The 23,136-nt window shown below is 27.0% G+C and overlaps 6 protein-coding genes across 9 annotated transcripts; 3 read left to right on the forward strand and 3 right to left on the reverse strand.

Annotated features, from left to right (window-relative positions):
- Positions 1 to 277: 277 nt before the first annotated feature.
- LOC126871751 (mitochondrial uncoupling protein Bmcp) lies at positions 278 to 4,559 on the forward strand. Of its 3 annotated transcripts, none has more exons than XM_050630947.1 (8): positions 278 to 1,095; positions 1,193 to 1,340; positions 1,433 to 1,712; positions 1,782 to 1,900; positions 2,950 to 3,010; positions 3,072 to 3,161; positions 3,241 to 3,438; positions 3,599 to 4,559. In XM_050630947.1, the coding sequence occupies exons 1-7, from the start codon at positions 1,023 to 1,025 to the stop codon at positions 3,403 to 3,405; spliced, it is 936 nt and encodes a 311-aa protein (XP_050486904.1). In that variant the 5' UTR covers positions 278 to 1,022; the 3' UTR covers positions 3,406 to 3,438; positions 3,599 to 4,559. The 3 variants fall into 3 exon arrangements, with proteins under 3 accessions (XP_050486904.1, XP_050486905.1, XP_050486903.1); XM_050630948.1 differs by having other exon boundaries at positions 3,841 to 4,559; XM_050630946.1 differs by having other exon boundaries at positions 3,241 to 4,559.
- LOC126871694 (protein FAN-like) lies at positions 3,566 to 8,532 on the reverse strand. 2 transcript variants are annotated; one of them, XM_050630765.1, is made up of 16 exons: positions 8,361 to 8,532; positions 7,964 to 8,197; positions 7,692 to 7,890; positions 7,428 to 7,613; positions 7,286 to 7,357; positions 7,002 to 7,210; positions 6,771 to 6,933; positions 6,548 to 6,702; positions 6,123 to 6,301; positions 5,928 to 6,059; positions 5,658 to 5,861; positions 5,286 to 5,565; positions 4,989 to 5,219; positions 4,821 to 4,909; positions 4,503 to 4,754; positions 3,566 to 4,383 (listed from the first exon to the last, which is right to left on the reverse strand). In XM_050630765.1, the coding sequence occupies exons 1-16, from the start codon at positions 8,372 to 8,374 to the stop codon at positions 4,286 to 4,288; spliced, it is 2,697 nt and encodes an 898-aa protein (XP_050486722.1). In that variant the 5' UTR covers positions 8,375 to 8,532; the 3' UTR covers positions 3,566 to 4,285. The 2 variants fall into 2 exon arrangements, with proteins under 2 accessions (XP_050486722.1, XP_050486723.1); XM_050630766.1 differs by having other exon boundaries at positions 7,964 to 8,171; positions 8,361 to 8,530.
- Positions 8,533 to 8,916: 384 nt separating this feature from the next.
- Positions 8,917 to 12,450, forward strand: LOC126871702 (ubiquitin carboxyl-terminal hydrolase 5). The gene is made up of 13 exons (XM_050630795.1): positions 8,917 to 9,059; positions 9,140 to 9,265; positions 9,368 to 9,544; positions 9,618 to 9,724; positions 9,805 to 10,332; positions 10,472 to 10,543; positions 10,620 to 10,812; positions 10,915 to 11,067; positions 11,138 to 11,319; positions 11,380 to 11,765; positions 11,845 to 12,057; positions 12,134 to 12,243; positions 12,311 to 12,450. The coding sequence occupies exons 1-13, from the start codon at positions 8,964 to 8,966 to the stop codon at positions 12,374 to 12,376; spliced, it is 2,409 nt and encodes an 802-aa protein (XP_050486752.1). The 5' UTR covers positions 8,917 to 8,963; the 3' UTR covers positions 12,377 to 12,450.
- A 117-nt stretch (positions 12,451 to 12,567) lies between these two features.
- LOC126871689 (unconventional myosin ID) lies at positions 12,568 to 18,725 on the reverse strand. The gene is made up of 15 exons (XM_050630759.1): positions 18,491 to 18,725; positions 17,360 to 17,466; positions 17,055 to 17,250; positions 16,722 to 16,941; positions 16,422 to 16,634; positions 16,144 to 16,347; positions 15,846 to 16,044; positions 15,580 to 15,749; positions 15,224 to 15,484; positions 14,911 to 15,155; positions 14,670 to 14,832; positions 14,265 to 14,597; positions 14,006 to 14,196; positions 13,686 to 13,934; positions 12,568 to 13,602 (listed from the first exon to the last, which is right to left on the reverse strand). Exons 1-15 carry the CDS (start codon positions 18,577 to 18,579, stop codon positions 13,395 to 13,397), a joined length of 3,048 nt encoding a protein of 1,015 aa, XP_050486716.1. The 5' UTR covers positions 18,580 to 18,725; the 3' UTR covers positions 12,568 to 13,394.
- A 378-nt stretch (positions 18,726 to 19,103) lies between these two features.
- Positions 19,104 to 22,105, forward strand: LOC126871762 (ADP-ribosylation factor-like protein 6-interacting protein 6). Its single transcript, XM_050630973.1, has 3 exons — positions 19,104 to 19,428; positions 19,911 to 20,244; positions 20,403 to 22,105. The coding sequence occupies exons 1-3, from the start codon at positions 19,251 to 19,253 to the stop codon at positions 20,485 to 20,487; spliced, it is 597 nt and encodes a 198-aa protein (XP_050486930.1). The 5' UTR covers positions 19,104 to 19,250; the 3' UTR covers positions 20,488 to 22,105.
- On the reverse strand, positions 22,085 to 23,120 carry LOC126871763 (eukaryotic translation elongation factor 1 epsilon-1). The gene is made up of 4 exons (XM_050630974.1): positions 22,942 to 23,120; positions 22,671 to 22,874; positions 22,463 to 22,558; positions 22,085 to 22,369 (listed from the first exon to the last, which is right to left on the reverse strand). Exons 1-4 carry the CDS (start codon positions 23,023 to 23,025, stop codon positions 22,238 to 22,240), a joined length of 516 nt encoding a protein of 171 aa, XP_050486931.1. The 5' UTR covers positions 23,026 to 23,120; the 3' UTR covers positions 22,085 to 22,237.
- Between the last annotated feature and the right edge of the window lie 16 nt (positions 23,121 to 23,136).

Below are 23,136 nucleotides of genomic sequence, written 5' to 3' on the forward strand. Positions count from 1 at the left end.
GTATTAAAAAGCATATATCTTTCTTACTACTTTTATAACAGAACTATGTAATTTATATGTATCTTACATGTTTAAATATAATTGAAGATAAAGTTCAGTCGTCAATGTCACAGTCATATAAATAGGTCTGAATTCTGGACACTTCCATGCCGAAAGCATAGAAGAAACTATCCAAAAATTGAGTCGTGAAAAATCAACATGGTAGACAAGAAAAATCAACATGGTCGTTCTGTGCATGTGCAACACACGTGTGTATATATATATGGATATCATTGCAGAGACATTCTGCTCGTCTCTACTGCTTGCAAGAATGAGAATGTGTTGTCTTCCATGTTGATTTTTCACGATTCAATTTTCGAACTGTTTGTACTTATGTTTCGGTATATGAGCATTGAAACTTATTTATGTGATCGTCGGCTGTAACTATTGGCTGCAGACTAGTGACACTCGAACGGACAGACTATATATACTACATTCACAATGATTGGTTGTAGCTTTCAGTTCTAATTTACAGATTTTTTGAACACCTTTAAAAAATGATGCAAGTCAATATATCTGTCGGCTAAGCAGACTTCCAATTAAAATAAAAATACTGATATAACAAATTAATTGTTATTATTGATTATTATTTTTACGTAAACTTCATGATATAGATACTTACTGATTAAACTGTTTGTGATTACAATAGTGACATTTTTAGAAGATTGATGTTAAATAAAAAATCTTATATTAGTTTCATAAAGAAATATATGTACACGTGTTTTTTGTATTGTTTATTCGTATTTCTGTAAATGCAGTGTTAAAAAGTCGCTTGAAATAATTTTAAAGTCAGTTAATCTTACTGGAATGCATTTATTTCATTAGCTTTTTAGTCATTTTATACACGGTGTCGTTAATATTTTTAATATTAATATTCATATAAAATATAATATTAATATTTCAAATCATATTATAAAATTTACAAATCAAATTTATTGTGTTAAAAGTAATTTATATCTATTAACCATAAGCTAAACGTTGTAATGGGAGAGAGTCAGTGGAATAATTGGAAACCTTTTATCTATGGGGGTTTAGCTTCGATTGTTGCAGAATTAGGTATGTGGTGTTATATTACAATAATTTTATTCTAAAAGTTTAATTATCTATCAATAACTTATTTACTCATCGTTTTTATAAATATATTTCTGGTTAGGTACTTTTCCTTTAGACACAACAAAAACACGTCTTCAAATCCAAGGACAAAAATTTGATCAAAAATATGCGCATCTAAAATATTCTGGTATGACAGATGCTTTATTTCAAATATCACAACAAGAGGGTTTTAAAGCTCTATATTCTGGGTAAAAAGAAGTTTGATTTATATATATATTCAATATTTCATTTGGCTACTAGATAGGATCATTTTATTAGTACTAATTTTTTTATTATATAGGATTAGTTCAGCTATTTTAAGGCAAGCTACTTATGGAACTATAAAATTCGGTACCTATTATTCTTTAAAAAAAGCAGCTATGGATAAGTGGAAAACAGATGATTTAGTTGTTATAAATGTTATATGTGCTGCATTAGCTGGTGCTATCTCAAGTGCTATAGCTAATCCAACTGATGTAGTTAAAGTTCGTATGCAAGTAACTGGAATTAACTCAAATTTAACATTGTTTGGTTGTTTTCAAGATGTATATCAACATGAAGGTATTTGCGGTTTATGGAGGGTACGTAAATTAATAAATATAAATTTTAACAATATTTACATAATTTTATACACAAAAATTTGTATGCAGGGTGTAGGACCTACTGCTCAAAGAGCAGCAATTATTGCAGCTGTAGAATTGCCTATATATGATTACAGTAAAAAAAAGTTTATGGTTCTATTGGGAGATAGTATTAGTAATCATTTTGTGTAAGTAAACCGTATCTATATATTTTATTTAATTTTATATTGTTCTTTGATGACATTATATAAATAGATGTATATTATTGTATTAAAAATAGTTTATTTGAAAACAAGTATAAATTGTGTATTAGTCTTTCTTTTAATATTAATACGTAAATAATAAATAAACTCTTATCTGGGCTATTTCTGTTTATCACAAAATATTTATCACTCCATTATCATACTAACAAATGTTCAATAATGTTTTTAAAGCAAACATATTTCATGTGATCTTTTACAGTATGTGATGTCATGTGAGTATATCTAAACATATCTTGTTTATTTTATGTTACAATTTTTTTTAATAATGTTTATAATTTCTAATATTAGTATTATTTATTATATCTCCTAAATTTTTCTATCCTATGACTTTGGTGATATACACATGATAAATATGTATAACTAACAAACAAAATTTTTTGTATTTTAATTTTGAATTAAATAACTCAAATAATTTTGACTTAGCAATATTAATAATATAGTGATTTTATACTTAATTAAAAAGGAAGTAACATTTTTCTAAAAGTGAAAAATTTTATTTCCAGGTTCTTTCACACTGTGGTGCACATGGGCACATTCTGTACGTGGACATTGAGATGACCACAGAGAATCAAAGTGGAAGTTATGTTTAATATTTCTTGTTTGTATATAAATTGTTAAAACTGTTATCCAGATGTCTAATCATCTTGAATTGCATAATCAATCGTTTCACTTACCATTTCATGCAAATTTATTTACAGAATTATATACAAGATTGAACACATAGTTTACTTTTGTTTTCTTTATTTTCTTTATGTATATTTTTTCTATGCATTGAACATTTTATAGTAAGTTCTAAAATATACCATACAGATCTTTTTTACAAGTTATAATATTGTAGATACCACATTGTATATTTGAATTTCAAGAGCCTGGATAAGGGTTGCTTTAATTTGGTAGAATGAAACAGGGCTTCAAAATTGTTATTGAATATACACATATGCATACTTACATATACATGTAATTATATATTTCAGGTCCAGTTTTATAGCTAGTATGGGAAGTGCAATAGCTTCTACTCCAATAGATGTTGTGCGTGTAAGTATAGTTAGTAAATATTTTATCATCTGTATTTTTTACTTAAATGAAATTGTTACAGACACGTTTAATGAATCAAAGAAGGATACCTACCGCAAGTGGCATGTTACCACCTCATATTTATAATGGTAGTATAGATTGCTTTGTACAGGTATATATGGTTTAAAATATTATGTACATATATTTTTGTCCTTTTTAATAATATTATACGGATTTTATTTTTTTTGTAGACTTTTAAAAATGAAGGATTTTTAGCCTTATACAAGGGTTTTGTACCTACTTGGTTTAGAATGGGACCATGGAATATCATATTTTTTATAACATATGAACAGTTGAAACAATTGGATGATTCAAATTTATCATTAAATAATGAATTGGATCACTCAAATAAATAGTAGTAAATAGAAGAAAATAAATAAAACAAACAAGTATGTGTATATGAATATATGAAAAATTAGTGGTAGTAATAATAGGTTACACAATTAACATTTGTATTACATAATTTATTTTTATGAAATGTTTATTTAAACATATGTGAAAAAACTATACAGAAAGTATACCAAAATAAATAGAATTTATTTTCTTTAGCAATATTGAAATTACAATCATTAGTGAAAGTATTCGAAGTAATATGACATCATATGCTATATGAAGAATATAAAGTCATGAATATTGAACATTCAATTTACATATAATTCAAAACGCACATTATGTTCACATTTTGTAGATTAAGTTGCAAGTTTTTATTTTTTATTTACTTTTTTTAGATTTATAAATACAATTGCAAATTACTTTTATTATTTAATTAATTTTATGTTCTTTGTATTTAGATTTATGTTTTCATAAAAGAATAAGACTGAATGTTAGGAAATAAATTTATGAAATACATCCAAAGAACTTATAAAAACTATGTACTACATATCAGTATGTATAAATTTATGTATAAAAATTTGTTGTAGACTCAAGTCTACAAAAAGAATATGTTAAAGAACCAGTATTTTAAATGTATGTATAATGTTTGTATTTGAGACTTTTTATAAACTGTTAGGAATGTGTAACAGTATGACATAAAATATGCTAAAATATTATAATATGCAACAAATGTTAGACTTTCAACGAATATCACAACAATTTTAAATGAATACGTCATGTATGTATTAGATACAGCTTTCCTGCTATATTATATCTACTAAGATGAAAAGTTTTGCTATAAACTGATAGTGAAATTTATAACTAAGGAATATTTCAGTCACATTGCAGATATTACAATATGAATTATACATTTTTACAATCCCATACGATTATTTTCCTGTCTTTTCCACCAGTTAAGACTATATTATTTTCTGTTGATACCGATAATGTATTAATTGGACCTAAAAAATGACTGTATTCTTAATTATCAGTAAAGTCATATGTACATTAAGTTTTAAGTATCGAATATTCCAATGTAAATACAAGGAATTAATGTATTAATATATATAGAATACTGTACCATTATGGCAATGTATTTGTGTAATAAAAACTGCTCCTTGGCGGTTCCAAACATTAATATTACCATTACTATCTCCTATTAATAAAAAACTTTTGAACCATGTTAGTGTTAGAGGTTCGTATTCTATAGTTGTACGATAAATCTGAGTACTTGTATGAATATCAATTATATTTAGTATTTTATCCTCTGCACATGAAATTATGCTTTTTCCTTCTTGATCAAACACCATTGCATTTATTTTACAATTATGTGCTGTAGAAAAGGAAATAAAGTGAATATGCCTTTTAAAATCGAGAAGATAGTTATCATGAAATGTACCTTTTGCAGTAAATTGCAGATGATATGTATCCATATTCCATAAAAAAATTTCTCCATCTTCTGTGCCAGATACCAATAATGTTTCATCTCTATAAATATTCCACCAATAAAGATTTTTTAAACATACTATTTAATATTACTTACAAACCATAAGAAACATAATTTTACCCTGATATATTGATGCAAGTTACTTTAGAATCATGATCTAGTTGTGCAATAAGGCACTCAGCTGGTTTAATTTTTGTCCCAGAAGAATAACTTTTCCATACTTTTGCTGTACAATCCCATGAACCAGAGATAATAATCTTACGACTATCACTTAATGCTAAACAAGAAACAGCATCTTCATGTCCTTGTAGTATATCTATTACTCTACCAAATTCAATATCGTAAAATATCCTATGAAAAAAATTAATTAATAAAAGAGTGAAATATATATATGAAATATTTATTTAACATGCTTACAGTGAATTGTCCCAGGATCCGGCAACTAATATATTGCGATGAGAAGATGTATAATACGATACACAAGAGGAAAGTGATAATGATGATAAAGATACATTACGTGTTAATTTTTTATTTTTTATACTATATAATTTAAGCATTCCATCTTGTCCAACTGATATTACTTCATTAATTTCTTCCTTATTCTGTATGATAATGCTACTTACACTTTCTTTATGAGATTGAAACATTATTAATTCATGTAATTCAAAAGTCTTTTCTATAGGATTTTCTTTATTTTCTGAAAGAAATTATTTTTTATTACACATATTTATAATACATTTATATTTCATTAACTTTAATTTATTTAAATTGAGATTATATATCATATACCTGTTTCACTTGCAACTGATGCTGAAGTAGTTTTAATATGCAATTTATGCAGAGTAAGTATAGAACGTTTGGGGTGTGGTAAAGTAAAAATTTGTTTTGGTATTTGACCAAACTCCATAATTTGTATCTCCAAACCATGCCTATCATTAATATCTTTAATAGTGTCTAAGTTAACTGCTCCTTCATAGCATAAATAGAAAAATACTGAAATGCAGTATATTATAAAATAAATGTTATTTGTACGTTAACTTTTATAATTAAATAGTTTACCATTATTAGCTTTCTCTGCTTCAATTCCTCTTTGTTTATATCCAAAAATTAAATCAATCCAGTGATGAAGATTTTGAGAAACATAATCACTCTCTAACGCATTTCTTAATACTTGTACAAAATGAGCTGGTCCTAGAATTTGATAACTAATTCGTATTACAAATAATTATTTCTTATGAATTAAAAAACACATACCATTTGCCCATGGTGGTAACTGTACATCTCCTATTTTTGTTCCATCATGTCGATATCCAAAATCAATGCCGTAACTATTTATTAAAAAATCACCACCATTGTTTGTGTCATAAAATTCTGGGATCAGTTCTTTAAAGTCAGACATGTTCACCAAAACATTTTTCCAAACGTCAGCTACACTGTTAGGTGTTTTTGTTGGTAAGAGTGAAACAAAAAATCGATTCTGCAGAGTCGACAAAGTAATTATTTTTACAGTACAATAAGCAATTACCATAAAATTTTACCTTGTCTGTGCAACCAAAAATTTTATACACATACATTTATTATCACTACTAGAGTCAACAACATATATATTTCCTTAACGTTCATAAATTTAATACTCTCAAAGAATCGTAGCAACACATATTTAAAAAAAAAACACATACCTATTGAACATTCTATCTGGATGATCAAATCTTCCATTTTGTAAACAAAGCATGTACTGAGGATATTTTCGTACTAAATAAAATAATACAAATCCTGGGGCACTGTAATGAGAACCATACAAAAATTTTGGTTCTGACATTTCCAAATATCGTTCCTAAAACATAATAACACCATTATCTCACTCCTGACATATATATTTTGCATATCAAAAAAGAAATACACCTTTAATCTTTCTAACCGATTTGGCTCAAGAGCTCCAATAGGCTTTGAAAGATCTCTATAAATACTAGGATCATTTAAATCCAATGTAGCAGATGTGTAATCTTGTAATACCCAAGGCATAACTGGATACTGAGTTAAATCATGAAAAGTTCTATCTGCCAAACTGAAAAATAATATTTAAGTTAAACTGTACAATTAAATATTTCAATTATTTATTAATATAAAAGTTACCTATTAATGTACAAGAGATAATCATAATTTGACAAAGAACCATTTTGCCACCTCATAGTCATTTGATCCTGAGGTACTCTTTCTAAAGAAACTGTAGGTTGATTTAATAAATTTGTGTATAATTCATCCCTGTCATTTTGAGTTTTTAATGATATAAATAGATGTTCAACTTTATTTTCAGGCTGTCGTAACCACTTTATTTCAAGCCCCTATGTTTAAAACAATTTTAAAATATCTATATCAAATTACAATGATTAGACATTGATATACAAAGCTATACTTACAATTTGGCTTAGAAGGAATCGTCGTTTATTAATATTAATAATATCATTCAGTTGTATTTTTAAAACTGGATGCTAAAATCATAAAATTATTCTTTTAATAACTTGCTTAAATTATTTATCATTGACACTATAAAATACATACTTGGTCTAAATTATTATAAGGTTGAAAATAAATTCTTGAAGTTGTTAAAAGTATTCTTCCTGGATTTATAACAAGAGGCAACACTTTATTTGCTTGAGTTTCTAACACTACCTGCTCATATAAGTCTCCTAACCATGATGTATCAAATGATACTCTAGATTGTCGAGAGTGTACAATCGCCATAATCTACATAAGAATAATAATTTAGTAACATTATTTTAAAGATTTTAGTATAATAACATACATAATGATTTTAAAATATACCATTGCATTTTGTTCAGCTGTTGGCAAAGTAGCTGCTCTAAATAACTGTAGGATTTGTGGAAGACAATCATCTATTTTTGCATAATTAAAGTAAAAATGAAAAGTAGTATTTTGGTGTATGAATTTATATGGTGCAAGTATATTTTTCTCCAACATTTTCACATATTGTTTGCATTGAACCAATAATATATTGCTACATCTTGTAAATAAAATAAAGATTGTTAATGCAAGTAAACTATTATAGTGGTATATTAAAAGTTAAAAATACAAACTTTGCTAGATCATTGTTGGATTGACATTGATCAATAGCTATAGTTTCTTTGAGTTGAATTTTAATTAAAGGCTGATTAATATCTTTATTTACAAATACTAAGGATTTTGAACAGAATTTTAATCTTCCATCTCTCCATGTTTGTTCTTCTGAAGTAGAATTATCAACAAGTTTCATTTGAACACTATAATCTTCAAAAAATATTTCTCCTGAATCCAAAAGGAGCATTGTAAACCTGATAGATTTATTTACAGTACATAACATATTATTAAATAACTTAAAAAGATATTTGTTAAATAATAATTACACTATTGCGTATAATTTTAAATTGACAAACGTAGAAATTAGTTATATTTTTATAAATAAGCACATACAATTAGAAAGAAAGATTAAATTACCTTTCTTTTTCCATTGTTGCAAAAGTAAATGCAAATTATAAGAAGGATTTATAATAAATGATACGCATAATTTGATTGAATTCTTTTTATGCACAAAATTTACGTGATCATTTCCCAGTAAATAAAATATGAACTTTATTTTAGGTTAATGACAGTATGAATCATCACATGCATATATAACATCTGTGTACCGTCTGCTCAACAACTATTCACCGAAACAGCAAGGCTTGTTCTGTTTCGTGCATTCTTGCAATATAAGTTTAAATCTATAAAAATTAAAAATTAGAAGAGACAAATAGTTTCAGTTATTTAATCAAAAACTATAAACTACAATAATATATATTTTTTTCATGGTGTTCTTTTAAGTGTCATGAGTCACTTAAAGATATTGTACTAAATTGAAATATGAAAATCGTGTGATTACCATTGAGCACCACTGGTTTTTAAAGAGAAACGAGAAGAGTCGAATATATTCCGGTTTCTTCTTCTCATTCCTCAAATCACGCATATCATCAATACGACGAGCCGGTGATCTTTAACACGATTATTTTTCAATTTGTTCGGACATTTCCTTTTTTTTATGGTGATTACATTTTCTTTGTAATGGAGGAATTGATGAAACATTTATCCAATATTAGGGTACCACAGAAAAATGATAAAATATATAAGGATGAGTGTGTTTATTCTTTTGATACTCCAGTAAGATGTCATGAAGATCTTATAATTAGAGAAAATAATACAATGATAATATAATTATTTTCATTGTTTTTTCTTTTAAGGATACTTATACTGGTTTGTATGTTAATCTTACCACGTTCTTGGGATTAGGCCAGGATTATGTACAATATTATTATCTATTAACAGACAATCCTGTGTTTCTACATATTAAAAGAAAAAGAAAAGAGGTGAGTACTTTACTATATCTAAAAAATAAAGTCGTAAAAAATATGTTAGTACAAAATACAAATTGCTTATATATAATACAAAATATATGTTAATATTTATAGATTCCTTCTAAACATCAAGGAGATGGCCCTGAAAAGAAAATTACTAGATTAGCAATAGGAACAACAGATGGATTTACACCAGATCAACAAAAATATACGTACCACGAATCTTATGAAATTGTTATTCTACCAAATTTTATTACAGTACCATATCCAACAGACAATTTACCACAAGAAGTAAGTTTTACATAAAAAGAAGAATAAAGAGTAGGAACAATAAAAAATTACATGAAAAATTTGATGTATATAGGTAGAAGTTGCAATTAAATCTATATTAGAAGCAGAATCTGCAACAAAAATAGCAGAAGTAGAGGCATTGGCTGGAACTTGGGATGGAGAAATAAAGGCAGTTTCAAAGTAAGAACAAAAATTCAAGTATGTACTAATTTAAAAAATATTCTTTTTATCATTATTTTAAATAATTATCAAATTCTTAGACATGCAGCAAATCTTAAACAATTAGATAATGGAAAAAAGATACCACCTAGTGGATGGAAGTGTGAAAAATGTGATTTAACTCAAAATCTCTGGCTTAATTTAACTGATGGTAGTATTCTCTGTGGACGTAAATTTTATGATGGAACAGGAGGAAATGATCATGCAGTAGAACATTATAAAGTAACGGGTTACTCATTAGCAGTGAAATTAGGGACTATAACCAAAGAAGGAAAAGCAGATGTGTTTTCATATGATGAAGATGATATGGTGGAAGATCCAAATTTAGTAGCACATTTAGCTCATTGGGGTATTAATATTGCTCAAATGGAAAAAACTGATAAATCTATGATAGAGCTTGAATTAGATCTCAATCAAAGATTTGGTGAATGGGTTGCACTTCAAGAAGCAGCAAGTAAATTAACACCTTTGTATGGACCTGGGTATACAGGACTTGCTAACTTAGGAAACTCTTGTTACTTAAACAGTGTGATGCAGATGTTATTCGCGATTCCAGATTTTTTCAAAAGGTTTGCAACTTGATTTTAAATAAACAAATAGTATCATGTAAAGCTTTTTATGTTGTATAGGAGAAAAGTTTAATCAGTACTATAACAATTATTTAATTAATGTTTTTATGTATTTATTTAATGTTTTAATGAATTTCAGATTTGTAAAAAGTGCAGCACAGACACTTCAGCAGAATTACATTGATCCAGCAAATGATTTTAATGTTCAAATGTAAGTTAAGAAAAAATGAAAGTATGACATACAAATTTACTTATCAATTTTAAGATACAAGAAATTAATATTATAGGAGTAAGCTTGGAACTGGTTTACTTTCTGGTAAATATTCAGTTCCTCCAGATACGAACAATGAACACGAATCACGTCAAGGTATTCCACCACGGATGTTTAAAACTTTAGTCGGCCGTGGACACCCCGGATTTTCTTCAAATCGACAGCAAGATGCGCAAGAATTCTTTCTTCACATCATAAATATCATAGACGTAATATTGTCACATTTTATATTTTTAATAGACATATAAAAATAATCTACTTCAATTTTCATATGAAGTTACAATACTAATATCAGGAAATTGATTGCACAGCGTCACAGTCGTCATCAAACGAATCCTACTGATTGTTTTAAATTCCAAGTTGAAGAAAGGTATCAGTGTAGTCGGTCTAACAAAGTAAAGTACACTTATCGTACTGAATACTTACTACCACTTCCAATACCTGTAGAAACTGCCATAAATAAAGTAAATGATTTATATAACTTATATATCTAAATTAAGAAATATACATTTACTTAACATATATTGCATATAGGATGAAGTCGCAGCTTATGAAACATTGAAGAGCGAAACTGAAGCAAAAGGACAAAAATTGGATACAAATGCGCTTGTCAGACCACGCATAAAACTATCATCTTGTTTGCAAACATTTATTCGGTCAGAAATAGTGGAGCAATTTTATAGTTCAGCTTTAAATGAAAAGACAACAGCGCAAAAGTAAGTTATGATGCATATAATGTTTTACTGCACATAATTAATAAGCGTACTCTTTTATAGAACGACTAGACTCTCTACTTTTCCGGATTATCTATTAATTCATTTAAAAAAGTTCACGATGAAAGAAGATTGGACACCAGCGAAGTTAGATGTAGCAGTGGAAATGCCAGACATACTAAACTTAAGTTCTCTTCGAGGTTTTGGTTTGCAACCCACAGAAGAATTATTACCCGAAACAGTTGGCACCGAACCTCCGCCACTTGTTTATGATTCCGTGATATTGAATCAGTTGACAGATATGGGATTTCCACCAGAAGCCTGTGAAAGAGCTCTCTATTTTACGGAAAATCGTGGTTTAGAAGCAGCCACAAACTGGTTAATGGAACATATCGCGGATTCGGATTTTGCGGATCCGTTTGTACCACCCGGAATTGATGTTAAACCAGGTAACTAATCCTTTTCTCCAAATTTCCCTATAAATGAATTTAATAACATTCATATTTGTTTTTGTTTATTCAATCTTAGAAAAAGACAAATTTATGGCAAATGAAAATGCTGTGGCTATCCTAATGGGAATGAGTTTCACAAGAAAACAAGCAACAAAAGCGCTTAAAGCGACTGATAACAATTTAGAACGCGCAGCAGATTGGATTTTTAGTCATCAAAATGAATTGGATGCTTTAGAAGTTGAAGACAAACCAGAACATTCCAAAGAAGTATTTAAAGACGGAACCGACCGTATGTTCGCTTTTCAGTATTTAATAATGCAAAGAATTACTCATATCGAGATAATTGTTGTATTTTCATATTTTAGAATATAAATTAGTAGGATTTATATCACATATGGGTACATCGACAATGGTAGGACATTATGTGTGTCATCTTCTGAAAGATAATCGATGGGTAATATACAATGATGACAAAGTATGTGTTGCAAGTATAAAATAAATTGTAATATAGTAAATGCACTCATTTAAATCGTTTATTGCAGGTTGCATTATCTGAAAATCCACCAAAAGAATTAGGATATATATATCTATATCAACGCATTGATTAGATTACATTATTATTTTGTATAAAAAATGTATTCTATTACACTTCAACAATAAAAAAATGTAATAAATAAAGAAATTCGTATCTTTTAATTTATGGAAAAACATTTTCAATTTAGAAACATTTTTTGCCATACGTAAATGATTTATTGTTTCTGCTTATGGTTACTTATATAATTTTATACATAAATAAAAATATGTAAAAATGTAAATTTATTTTTTAACAATGGCACCATTTTATGATGTGCTATATCATATTACATTTTTTATCTCAACTCGTACAGCATTATTAAAACACAACATTAATATAATTAGAAAATTTTCAATACAATAATTATGTGACAAATTTTTCATTAATATTTATCTTTTTATTATGCTATCTATTATTTATGCTTAATAGTGTTAAAATTTTGATTAATCTATATATCAGTTTTAACATACATATAAATTGTATTTTTTATAAATCTTATTAAATTTTCACATAATATATAAATATTCAACGATGGTGTAAAAATATATTTTCAAAAATATTTTAAGTAAAATGCCACATTGGTAAATATGTATTAAGACTACTGTACCAAAGAATGATACTTTTTAAAACAATACTGTGTTAATTCTCTTAAGACCTATGTATCATTCCAATTTAGAAATTTACAACTTATTCACATAAGTAATGCATTTAATTCTTACAATTTAAAATGCACTACTTTTAATGGATTTAATTTTGTACGTATTTACATAAAGAAGTTTTGTTCCCATTACTTATTTGATACAGTAAAATACTCGTAAAATACTCGCGTATTTGCACTAAAAATGCTTTATGTTACTAAATTACTGTATTGTCACTTGTTTTTAGCTTACGACCCTATTAATATTCCTAATATTATTTGTACATTAATAGATGTATGAATATATAAAAAGATATTTTCAAAAAATATTTTTGCAGTAACATTATTAGTATATATAATAATTTAACCTTAATATTTATGATAAAATGTTAGAAAGGCAGTTGAAAGGATTATTTTAGTTAGCGGTTCTAAACCTTGTATTAGCACTTCCATCAATTATACCGACTGACGGCGGAATGACATATATGATATTTTCACCATCTTTTTTAAACGTTGGTTCATGAACTTCAGGATGTACTTCTACTCGTAATACTTTACTCTTATTTCCTAGCATACATTTAAATTTTACATCCACTGTAATTTGTAGATCAGCAGAACGTAATCTAGCATAAAATATAATATTTTAATATATACTCAAGCAGCGAAGCTTTGCATATAAAATTTTAAACAATAAATATGTACTCACTGATTATATTTATTACTTAAAATACCAACAAGTTCTCCAACTCTATCATCTTTAGCAATGATTGACATAATAAAATCATTTCCTCGATTTGAATGAATTGTTATAAGCTGATCTTTCCCAGGTGATACACTTAAACCTGTTATTTCCGTTATTGGCATGCCTTTTTTCATATTTTTAAATTTAGAACTTTCAAGCTTGTATATTGCATGTTCAGTAACTACTAGTACACGATCCTTTGGTTTATTAAATCTATAATTATAATTTACTTATAATGGAATTGATAAAATTCAGCATGTAATGTAACAACACTCAATACAAACCTGTTCGTTTTTCTAATAAATGCACTAAATAAAACTGCTTTAAAATGATCAGTATTGCGAAGATTATTTATTGAAGAATTAAAAATATCACTTTGAGGATTTTCATCTGGTTTGGAAAGATAATTCCCTTCCCAACGTCTATCTTGTCCCCAATGAAGTCGCTTTGAACGCAAAACTACGCCCGCAGCCATCTAAGATTGTGTTAATGTCAAAAATTGGAATTAAGAATTAGCTATCTTGATTGATGATATATATATACCTTCAATCGTAGTTGAGGCCAGTCCTCTCTAGGGATAAGTCTGAGAATCATCCATGCCCACCATCTTTCATACATCATTTTTAAAGCAAATATTATGTGTCTCACAGCAAAATTTTCACAAGGCCAAGTTAAATGTTTGCCGTAATCCCGCATTGTTTTTGCATTTTGAAACATTTTTTCTAATTCCTTGATATAGGTGTACATTTTATATTTTTGATAATGTTTCATTATAATAAGGGCAGCTTTCATCTTTTTATACTTTTGACGGCATAAATATCCTCTCCATTGCTTTTGTAATAATATTACAATACCCGGGATCAAATCGGTACGTGCCTAAAAATAAATATGTTTTGAAGGATTTGTTTCAATATTTGCGTAATTTTAAATAGACAAAATTAAGCTGACCTTTTCTAATGCAAAAAGTGTTTGTGGCGAACGAATAAATATTTTAGTATGTCCATATTTTACATCATTACTAAAACCTTTTTCATCCATTAAAGTACGTACACCATCTTTGTCACTACCACCTCTAAAATTTGGCCAAGTGTATTGAGATATCATCTTATACCTGATAAAGACAATTTCATTGGTAATATACTTTAAAAAATTTCGTTATGTAATAATCACATTACTTTTCTGCATATACCGTTTTAAAAATGTGTCATATCGTTGACGATACACAAAACCTGCTCTTCTAACTAATACATTTTCGAGAAGACCTAAATATCGTGCTTGATGATTTACTCTTTCTTCATCAAATACAACTGGTGACTTAACTTCATTAGGTTTTATACACCTCACATAAAATGGTTCTTTGCTTGTTAGGTTCTTAACCAGAGCTATCATGGAATTACGGAAAAGAGTTCCAGCTGTTAAAGGCCTTTTTGTTGTCTAAAATAAAATAGTAGAACAATAAAAATAATGTAATACGCAATTACGTAGTAAATGTATTTACATACTTTTAGAATGTTTTGTGCACCTTCAGGCCACATTTTGCTAACTATTGGATTACTGCTTTTATAAAGTAAACGTTTAAAATCCTGAAATAACGTATCTTTATTTTTATCTAAAAAGCCATTAATATTATATATTACATCTCCAGCATAGTGCTTAATCTTAAATTGAATTTTATGTTGAAGTTCTTTATCCATTGGCTTCAATTGTCGAGAGGCATAATGTTTATGATCAAGTAATTTTTGATCCATAGCTTCTAGAACCATCTAGAAATAATTTGTTATACAGAATAATCATAATCTTTGTAAGTATAGTATATAATAAATAATGAATATTAATATAATAAATTAAGAAAACTGACTTCATCTGTGACTTTGCCGACATTAAGGCAAGCTTCATCCATAATTGCTATCATTCCTTTATGAGGTTGTTCTACTAAGTCACAAATTATTTGATTATTGAAATAATCAATATTTTGCCATGCAATACCTTCCCTTTTATATTCTTCTTGTTCTTGTTTTAATACCAATTCTAAAATATTAAATGTAATTAATAATAATGTATCTAATAATATTAAATGTCTATTTAATTTTTTCAATATAATAAGTTTATGTAAAATTTTCTTACCAATGAACAATTGTTGCAACTTTTCATTACAGTAATTAATACAGAATTGTTCAAAACTATTTATATCAAAAATTTCAAAACCATATATGTCAAGTACTCCAATTACTGTTCTATATCTTTTATAAGCTTCTGTATCATTTACATTAATTGCACTATTAACACGAGATACAATTTCAGTAAACAACCTTTCATATACAGCCTAAAACATAATTTAGTTGTTATTATTTAATAAAAATTTAAATAATATTTACTTATTTTTTAAACATTGGAAACAAATAACTATAAAAGCAAATATTACCTTAGCAAAGGCATCTCTACCATATTCTGCCTCTGTTGAAGTATGAGTTTTTTGCATAACTTCTCCACCTGCTGCAATAACTCTTTGTGTAAGAGCTGTACTTAATTCCTGTACACTAATAGAAAATAAATTTGCTGTATCGTTTAAAGCAGTTCTATTTTCAATGAAAAGTTTATCGTCAATAAGTTTAAAAGTAATGTTGCCCTGCAAACCAAATTTCATATTAGAAATGAAATAGTAACTTTCTAATTTTCTTCATTATCTTAGTTACAACAAACCAAATGTAATATGCCAGCAATGATATTCCAGATCGTCTGCACTTCATTTTGAGTGAATCCAAGAGTAGACATAGCTGAAGTAACTGTTTTATAGTCACTTTTATCAGTTGCATTGGTTTTATTACAATTTCCAGCACAAACATAGAAATAAGCAGCTGGATCTCGTACTAGGCGTAATTTATTTAACTCTGTTTCACTGGAACCATTTAATAACTGCAAATTTTAAGTAAACTATTTTGCAAATACAATACTTTATGTGCAGTGAAGAAAAATAATATACAATGAAATTATTGTTAATACCTGGTAGAAACAATGAAAATTCCGTTCACCATTTTGCTGATATACAACTCTTGACTTTTCCAATAAATAGTTAGTAACATGACCACCAATTGGATCACCTTTGAAATTAAAATCTATATCCATGTACTTTCCAAACCGAGATGAATTATCATTTCTATTTGTTTTTGCATTTCCAAAAGCTTCCAGTATTGAATTAGATTGTATAAGAATATTTTTTACTCTAACAGATGAGAAAATATAATATTAGATGCTATAGATACAAACTTCTAAAGACAAATGAAATGACTTGAGAAAATTTAACAATAAGATACTATTCTTGAATGATCTATACACCTTTCTATTTCTTGTTGACCACTTAAATTGGTAACTGCAGCAATATATTTCATAATAATTTTACTTGCTTCTGTTTTACCAGAACCAGATTCCCCACTAATTACAATACAAGTATCACGACGTTGTTGCTTCATTTCTCTGTGCACTGCATCAGCAATTGCAAAAATATGTGGTGGATTTTCAAATAATTCTCTATCTAAAATATAATTTTTTAAATTGTTCTTATATATTATTTGATAATTTTTAATTATTTTGTTTAGTCAACATGTGATTATGACATTACTATGTGAAATATGATCTTTTACCTTTATATTTATTAATATAATCATTGTCATATATATTTACACTTCTGTATGGATTTATGCTGATACATACTTCTCCAATGTACGTATAAATTTTTCCACCATTGTATCTAAAATAAAATTAAATATAAGTATAATAAATAAATATAATTCAATAGAACTTTGATATATATATGTGCTAATATATAAACTTGTTTTTATTTTTGAAAGATAAATTTTATCGTCTTATCAATTATTTTTTATCATTAAATGCAACTGATGTTTTAGTTTATTTATTAAGTATTATAATATAATCATATATTAAGGTTAAAAATTAAATACGTTTACTACGTATTCTACGTAGGAAATGTGTATTACGTATAAAACAATTTACAATACAAACGTATACAATTCATTATACTAAGTTGCGTTATCTATCTTCGTTATCAATCGCGCGCTTAAAACTATACATTTTTTCGAATGATCTTTACTTTAAAGAATATATGTATTTATTTATAAACAGAATAAGTATCTCACTTTTAAATGAAATGTAACTAAATATGTGTTTCATACATAGAATAAAAGAAATTATAAACATTTTTATTATCAAGAACAGTTAGTTAAGTATCATGTAAAGTTTAAGATACCAAAGAACCGAAGACGATGACTCATAGAATACGGAACAAGATAAGACTTAAATATTACTTATTATAAAACTAAATATCTTTAACATATACTAATAGCATTCTATATAAAAATGTAAACACATTAAAATATGTATTATAATTAACGATTTTATATAAATATAAAAACGGAAAGAAATGTATAAATTCATAGTTATGGAAATAAAATCCATGTTCAGGAGCATATTATCATTTGAGGGTGATCTCAGTACAAAATTTTTATGTATTCTATTATATCATGGGTATTGTATATAGGTCAAGTTCAAATCCAAATAACGAAACCGAATTGCAACCACCTGCTATACGGTTAGCCACGCCCTCTTGGTGGATTATCTACGAAATACTAACACTATCGAAACATAAACAGGACACCTGTCACGTTCTTTAAAGGAAAAGTAACTTGTATTCCTCAATTTCCCGCCAATTTCCTGATTTACCGCCTTATTCATCACTAGTCAAAACATGATCTTACCTAACTCGTAAATTTTCCACAATTTTTTCCAATGTGATTTCATCCAAAAGGACCAAATCTCCAATACCGATTTCCTCTTGCGTTGCCATTTTTTTAATAATAAATATATATGCGTGATTTATGGTTCCATATACCTCTAAATACAAATAACTTGTTCCTTGTGGAGTCCAGCTCCTTCGAACACACCGTCTTCGCCGCTAAGCGAATGACGACTGCGGTTAACTGAAACCTCTAACCTACCTTTCACCCCTCCATAATCATAACTGCAGGAACGTTGCTGCGATGTGCATTAGCATTTACTTGGATTTTTAATACAACATATCAAACATATTATTTTACAACTATATATTTAAGATATTATTATTGCAAATAATAAATAAATTATAAAGAAACAAATTATAGTATTATAATAGACATATAAACTACAAAATTGAAATTTATTGATCATTCGTTTTAGTTATTCTCTATAATATCCACATATTTTTAAATTCTGTGTAGAATTCACAAAAAATTAATATAGTACTCAAAATGTGGTATTTTGAATTTGAATACAAATCGTATAATACAGTCCTGAATAATCGTTTCTAACACGCATGCGCAAGAGTTTTATGTGCGGAGGTATATCTATGAATCGAGTGCTATTTATGTGTGTTATTATTATTCACTGTTATTTTTGGTGATACGTATCACTTCACTTGTCATTCACAATCTTTTGAATGTTCGATATAAATGTATATGTGTTTTATAATTGGAAATCGAAATGGGTGAAAAAAATCTAAATTCACGTTTAAATAGAACTAACGATTTAGTGACAAACAAAAATTGCGCTGCACCAGTGAGGTTATGGAAAAGATTACAAATAAATGAACAGAATTTCAGTTTAGTGCTGTTTATAGTATCATTGTCTATTGTCTTGGGAAAGATATATATAAATTATGGTAAGTAATGTTCAGTCGTATTTTTTTTATTAAGAAGTTTGTCTTGTAAAATTACTGTGTGTGTTAATTCATGTTGCATGTATTTATACTTTGTATATATTTATCTTGATATAAAATTTATTAAACATAAGGAATGCATCGTTTATGATAACTTTCTTTCAATATCTTCGTATTGACAAGCTTCAAATAATAATGCAAAATTTATGCTTTAATATACTTGTGCAATGTTGCGTCATTTGCAATCTAATTTGCGAATTTAATTTGTTTTCAATGTGTCTTAATATATTTTAAATAGAATATGCTCTGTAAACTGATCTGATATGCTATCTATTATTTACATTATTATAATTAAAACTACAAATGAAATTTTTTTTGTTCTATTAATAAATTTAGACATATGGAAATAAATTTTGTTGCAGCATTGCATGTTAAATAATTTATATATTATTGTAACTGTTGATATTTTCATATCATCTCTTTAGGTAGTATTTTACAGCTGCAAAATAACGTTAAATATGTAGCATCATCAACGTCTATATTTTCAAACATATTCAATGTATTTGATTTATCACGTATATCTGATATATCAGAGTTCAAAGTAAAACAGTTAACAACTATAAGTGACAAATTTGTCAGTGGTAGTCAATACGATGATGTTGTGAATGTAATGACATCATTTTTTAAAACATATGGATGGCTAATAAAAGCAGCAGTATGTGGTCTTATTATGATGGGTTTTACTTGGTTTATAATTTACAAAGATAGCAGTATTCCTGGAATCAATCCACCTTCCCCTTTTAGTCCCTCTAAACAAAGGTAAGTTAAAGTTTGGAAAATTTACTGTATATAATTACTGTATGTAATTAAATTAAGTGATATTTAATCATATTATTTATATATTATGTAACTTGATTATTTTTTTATATAACTTTTTAATTGCTTCTTCTGTTACATATATCTTATTTCTTTTTCAGATTTTCAAAGGTATCAGGAGTACAAATAAATTATTTGATTGGAATATTAAATGGAATACTAATTTTTGTCTACATGTGTCTTTAATACGTTAGAAGTATCATAATAATATGGTAGTGTTTACTTACTTTAAACAGGATTGTATAACATTCTACAGTGATCATATTTATTATTATTTATATTGACTAATATTATTAATTTAATTAGTAGTAGTAAGTAATTTATGTTGTGTGATGATATCAAAAATAATATTTTCAACTAATGATATCAAAATACGAAAATGTGAATCTTATAGTTATGTAGTTTAAAACAATGATATAACTGGCTTGTTTAAAGATATGTATATTTAACAAATCATAAATTCTTATTTTCTAATTTTCTAAACAGAAAAGATGTTATATAAAAGTACAACATATATAAATATAATTTATGGAATGATATGCAATATTTTATATATAAAGTTATGGAAAGTACAAAATGCATGTATTATCTCAGATCAATCATTATTTATGTTATTTTCTCTATTTAAGACTGATTAAATATTTATCCTTATTTATTGATAAATTAAAGCTAAGTTAGGAAAACCAACATAAAGTATTAGATGTAGTACCTTTTAGTCTTATGTGCTATATATACCTATACATGTACAATACATCATTATGTCACTATACAATTGAATATTGTTGAAATTGTTTGAAAGATGTTAATAAAGGTAGTAACATTAAAACAACTATTAATTTTAAATTAAATTTCAAATGTTTCTGTTAATTGCACATATTCCTAATTTCATTGAGAGATATTGAAAAAAATTAAAAAAGTAAATTATACTTAATATGCATGTTTTGGTTATACGTTAAACTATTAACATCTTTGCAACAACAAATTTTAATAAATCAATAAAAACTAGTTACGTATTATCTGGGTATTACGAATCATCTATTCCACTTAATACTATATGCCTAGGTGGAATAGTGATTACAAGTAGAATCTATTATATTTGTCTATTATAGAAGTTTGTTGAACATAATGGAAATTATTTTGAAGAATAAAATTATTTAATTAAAAACAAGCATTATTTCACTATACGCTGCCAAAAAGATAAAAAATTTCAGATTCGATCTGATACTTCATAATTTCAAAAATCAGTGGCAGTTTTGCTAATAGTCTAATAAACTTTTGAATTGCATAAAACTATAATTATGATAACAGCCAATTAACTCATATCATTTGATATTACCCCATCAAATATTACGATTCAATTAGTAATAACTGTTAGTAACTTTATCAACTTCCGCGGTTAATTTGAATATACATATATATAAATTACACTTAGCATTACATTAAATTACACAAAACCTCCGTTTCTCTGAACTTTGATCTGAACAACCGGTATTTTAGAACATATAACACGAGTTTCCGTAAGATGTCAGGGCAAGTCTATACCTTGTAATAATAAAATATGAATACATACATACGCATATGTGAGTAGTTAATAAGGTAATTGTTTAGAGCATAGACGAGATATAAGAATCAGCTCTAAATTGCGAAAATCAACATGCGCAATTTGTCTAAAACAAAAAAACAAACATTTTTCGATATATTAAAAAGATTTATTCCGTGATACTAGGTTGCTATTGTTATCTTTGAACTAATGTAAAAAGATTATCATATGTGACACAAGAAATACATTATGTTTTAAATTTTATATTTTGTCAATTTAGTTACTTCTATTTCCATAAGTTGACAAATAAATATGTAACTGTCTGTTATTGTTCCTTAAGTTATTTTAACAATAATATGTAATGTCTATAAAATTACTACTATTTCTTTACTTTATTCATAAAAATAGATGTAACAAATCGAAAGAAATTAAATCTAATTGCTGTCTTAACTTTTCTTCTTGTTGCATGTTATCAAACCATCTTGAGACATGTACATATTGAGCTTTCTCTTGATGAGTTAATTCCCGCTACAACACAAAAATAGGTCAAAGAGATTAGATTGATCCATACAATCTACTAAGGATTCCCATGCTCTACTTATTGCACTTTATTTTCATTACCATTATTGAATGTAGAGCATAATACAATGTAACATCAGCAATGGTTTTCTCTGTACCGGTTAAATATGTCTTGTCTCTTAATGTAACATTTAATTCCTATAAAAATGAAATTTTGTATATATTTTGTAAATTTCTAACTCAATTAGTGCAATTTTATATTTTTTTAATTTTATTAAATAAATAATTGAACAAATTGGATTTTAATTACCTGCAAGACTCTTTTTGCATTAGCAGGAGTATCAGCGTAATTAACGCAGACAACTGCATATTCCAGCCACTGACGTGATAATGCTTTCATTTCATTGTCAATACCAAGTATGTCAGGATACTTCGAATTTTCAATCAACAGTTGAATTATAGTACTAAACCCTTCTATCTTTTCATTTGATTCCCTTTCCGTAGTAACGATTACCTATAAAATAATATAAAAATCGCGATCTCGAAAGTAATTTATTTTCATATAAAATTTATTATTTTACATTTTCTTGCATTTCTAGTGGTAGCGGTGAAACATCTAAGTAATTTGAAATTCTTTCTAAACATTCTACGTTACATAAAACCATTGTTTAAAAATTTCACACTTCTTCGACCTCTTGTTTTTGTACTGGTTGCGGGATAACTTTTAGGTTATGTTCAAAAAGAGCGCGATATATAACGGTATAATGTCATGGTTT

This window comes from Bombus huntii, chromosome 12 (assembly GCF_024542735.1).
Source record: "Bombus huntii isolate Logan2020A chromosome 12, iyBomHunt1.1, whole genome shotgun sequence".
NCBI classification, from domain to species: Eukaryota; Metazoa; Arthropoda; class Insecta; order Hymenoptera; family Apidae; genus Bombus; species Bombus huntii.

Excerpts from the sequence above, each read along its gene's own strand:
- LOC126871751 (XM_050630946.1), top strand. The coding sequence starts at position 1,023 with ATGGGAGAGAGTCAGTGGAATAATTGGAAACCTTTTATCTATGGGGGT. Across the intron at positions 1,713-1,781 it reads GTATTTGCGGTTTATGGAGG|GGTGTAGGACCTACTGCTCA; the intron begins GTACGTAAATTA and ends ATTTGTATGCAG. Across the intron at positions 1,901-2,949 it reads AGTATTAGTAATCATTTTGT|GTCCAGTTTTATAGCTAGTA; the intron begins GTAAGTAAACCG and ends TATATATTTCAG.
- LOC126871694 (XM_050630765.1), bottom strand. Across the intron at positions 6,703-6,770 it reads ATCGGTTAGAAAGATTAAAG|GAACGATATTTGGAAATGTC; the intron begins GTGTATTTCTTT and ends ATTATGTTTTAG. Across the intron at positions 4,755-4,820 it reads TCTGCAATTTACTGCAAAAG|CACATAATTGTAAAATAAAT; the intron begins GTACATTTCATG and ends CCTTTTCTACAG.
- LOC126871702 (XM_050630795.1), top strand. The coding sequence starts at position 8,964 with ATGGAGGAATTGATGAAACATTTATCCAATATTAGGGTACCACAGAAA. Across the intron at positions 9,266-9,367 it reads TTAAAAGAAAAAGAAAAGAG|ATTCCTTCTAAACATCAAGG; the intron begins GTGAGTACTTTA and ends TAATATTTATAG. Across the intron at positions 9,545-9,617 it reads CAGACAATTTACCACAAGAA|GTAGAAGTTGCAATTAAATC; the intron begins GTAAGTTTTACA and ends TGATGTATATAG.
- LOC126871689 (XM_050630759.1), bottom strand. The coding sequence starts at position 18,579 with ATGGCAACGCAAGAGGAAATCGGTATTGGAGATTTGGTCCTTTTGGAT. Across the intron at positions 16,942-17,054 it reads GGTCAACAAGAAATAGAAAG|AGTAAAAAATATTCTTATAC; the intron begins GTGTATAGATCA and ends CTCATCTGTTAG. Across the intron at positions 16,045-16,143 it reads GTAGAGATGCCTTTGCTAAG|GCTGTATATGAAAGGTTGTT; the intron begins GTAATATTTGCT and ends ATTATGTTTTAG.
- LOC126871762 (XM_050630973.1), top strand. The coding sequence starts at position 19,251 with ATGGGTGAAAAAAATCTAAATTCACGTTTAAATAGAACTAACGATTTA. Across the intron at positions 19,429-19,910 it reads AAAGATATATATAAATTATG|GTAGTATTTTACAGCTGCAA; the intron begins GTAAGTAATGTT and ends TCATCTCTTTAG. Across the intron at positions 20,245-20,402 it reads TTTAGTCCCTCTAAACAAAG|ATTTTCAAAGGTATCAGGAG; the intron begins GTAAGTTAAAGT and ends TTTCTTTTTCAG.
- LOC126871763 (XM_050630974.1), bottom strand. The coding sequence starts at position 23,025 with ATGGTTTTATGTAACGTAGAATGTTTAGAAAGAATTTCAAATTACTTA. Across the intron at positions 22,559-22,670 it reads ATGCAAAAAGAGTCTTGCAG|GAATTAAATGTTACATTAAG; the intron begins GTAATTAAAATC and ends TCATTTTTATAG. Across the intron at positions 22,370-22,462 it reads ATGCTCTACATTCAATAATG|CGGGAATTAACTCATCAAGA; the intron begins GTAATGAAAATA and ends TTTGTGTTGTAG.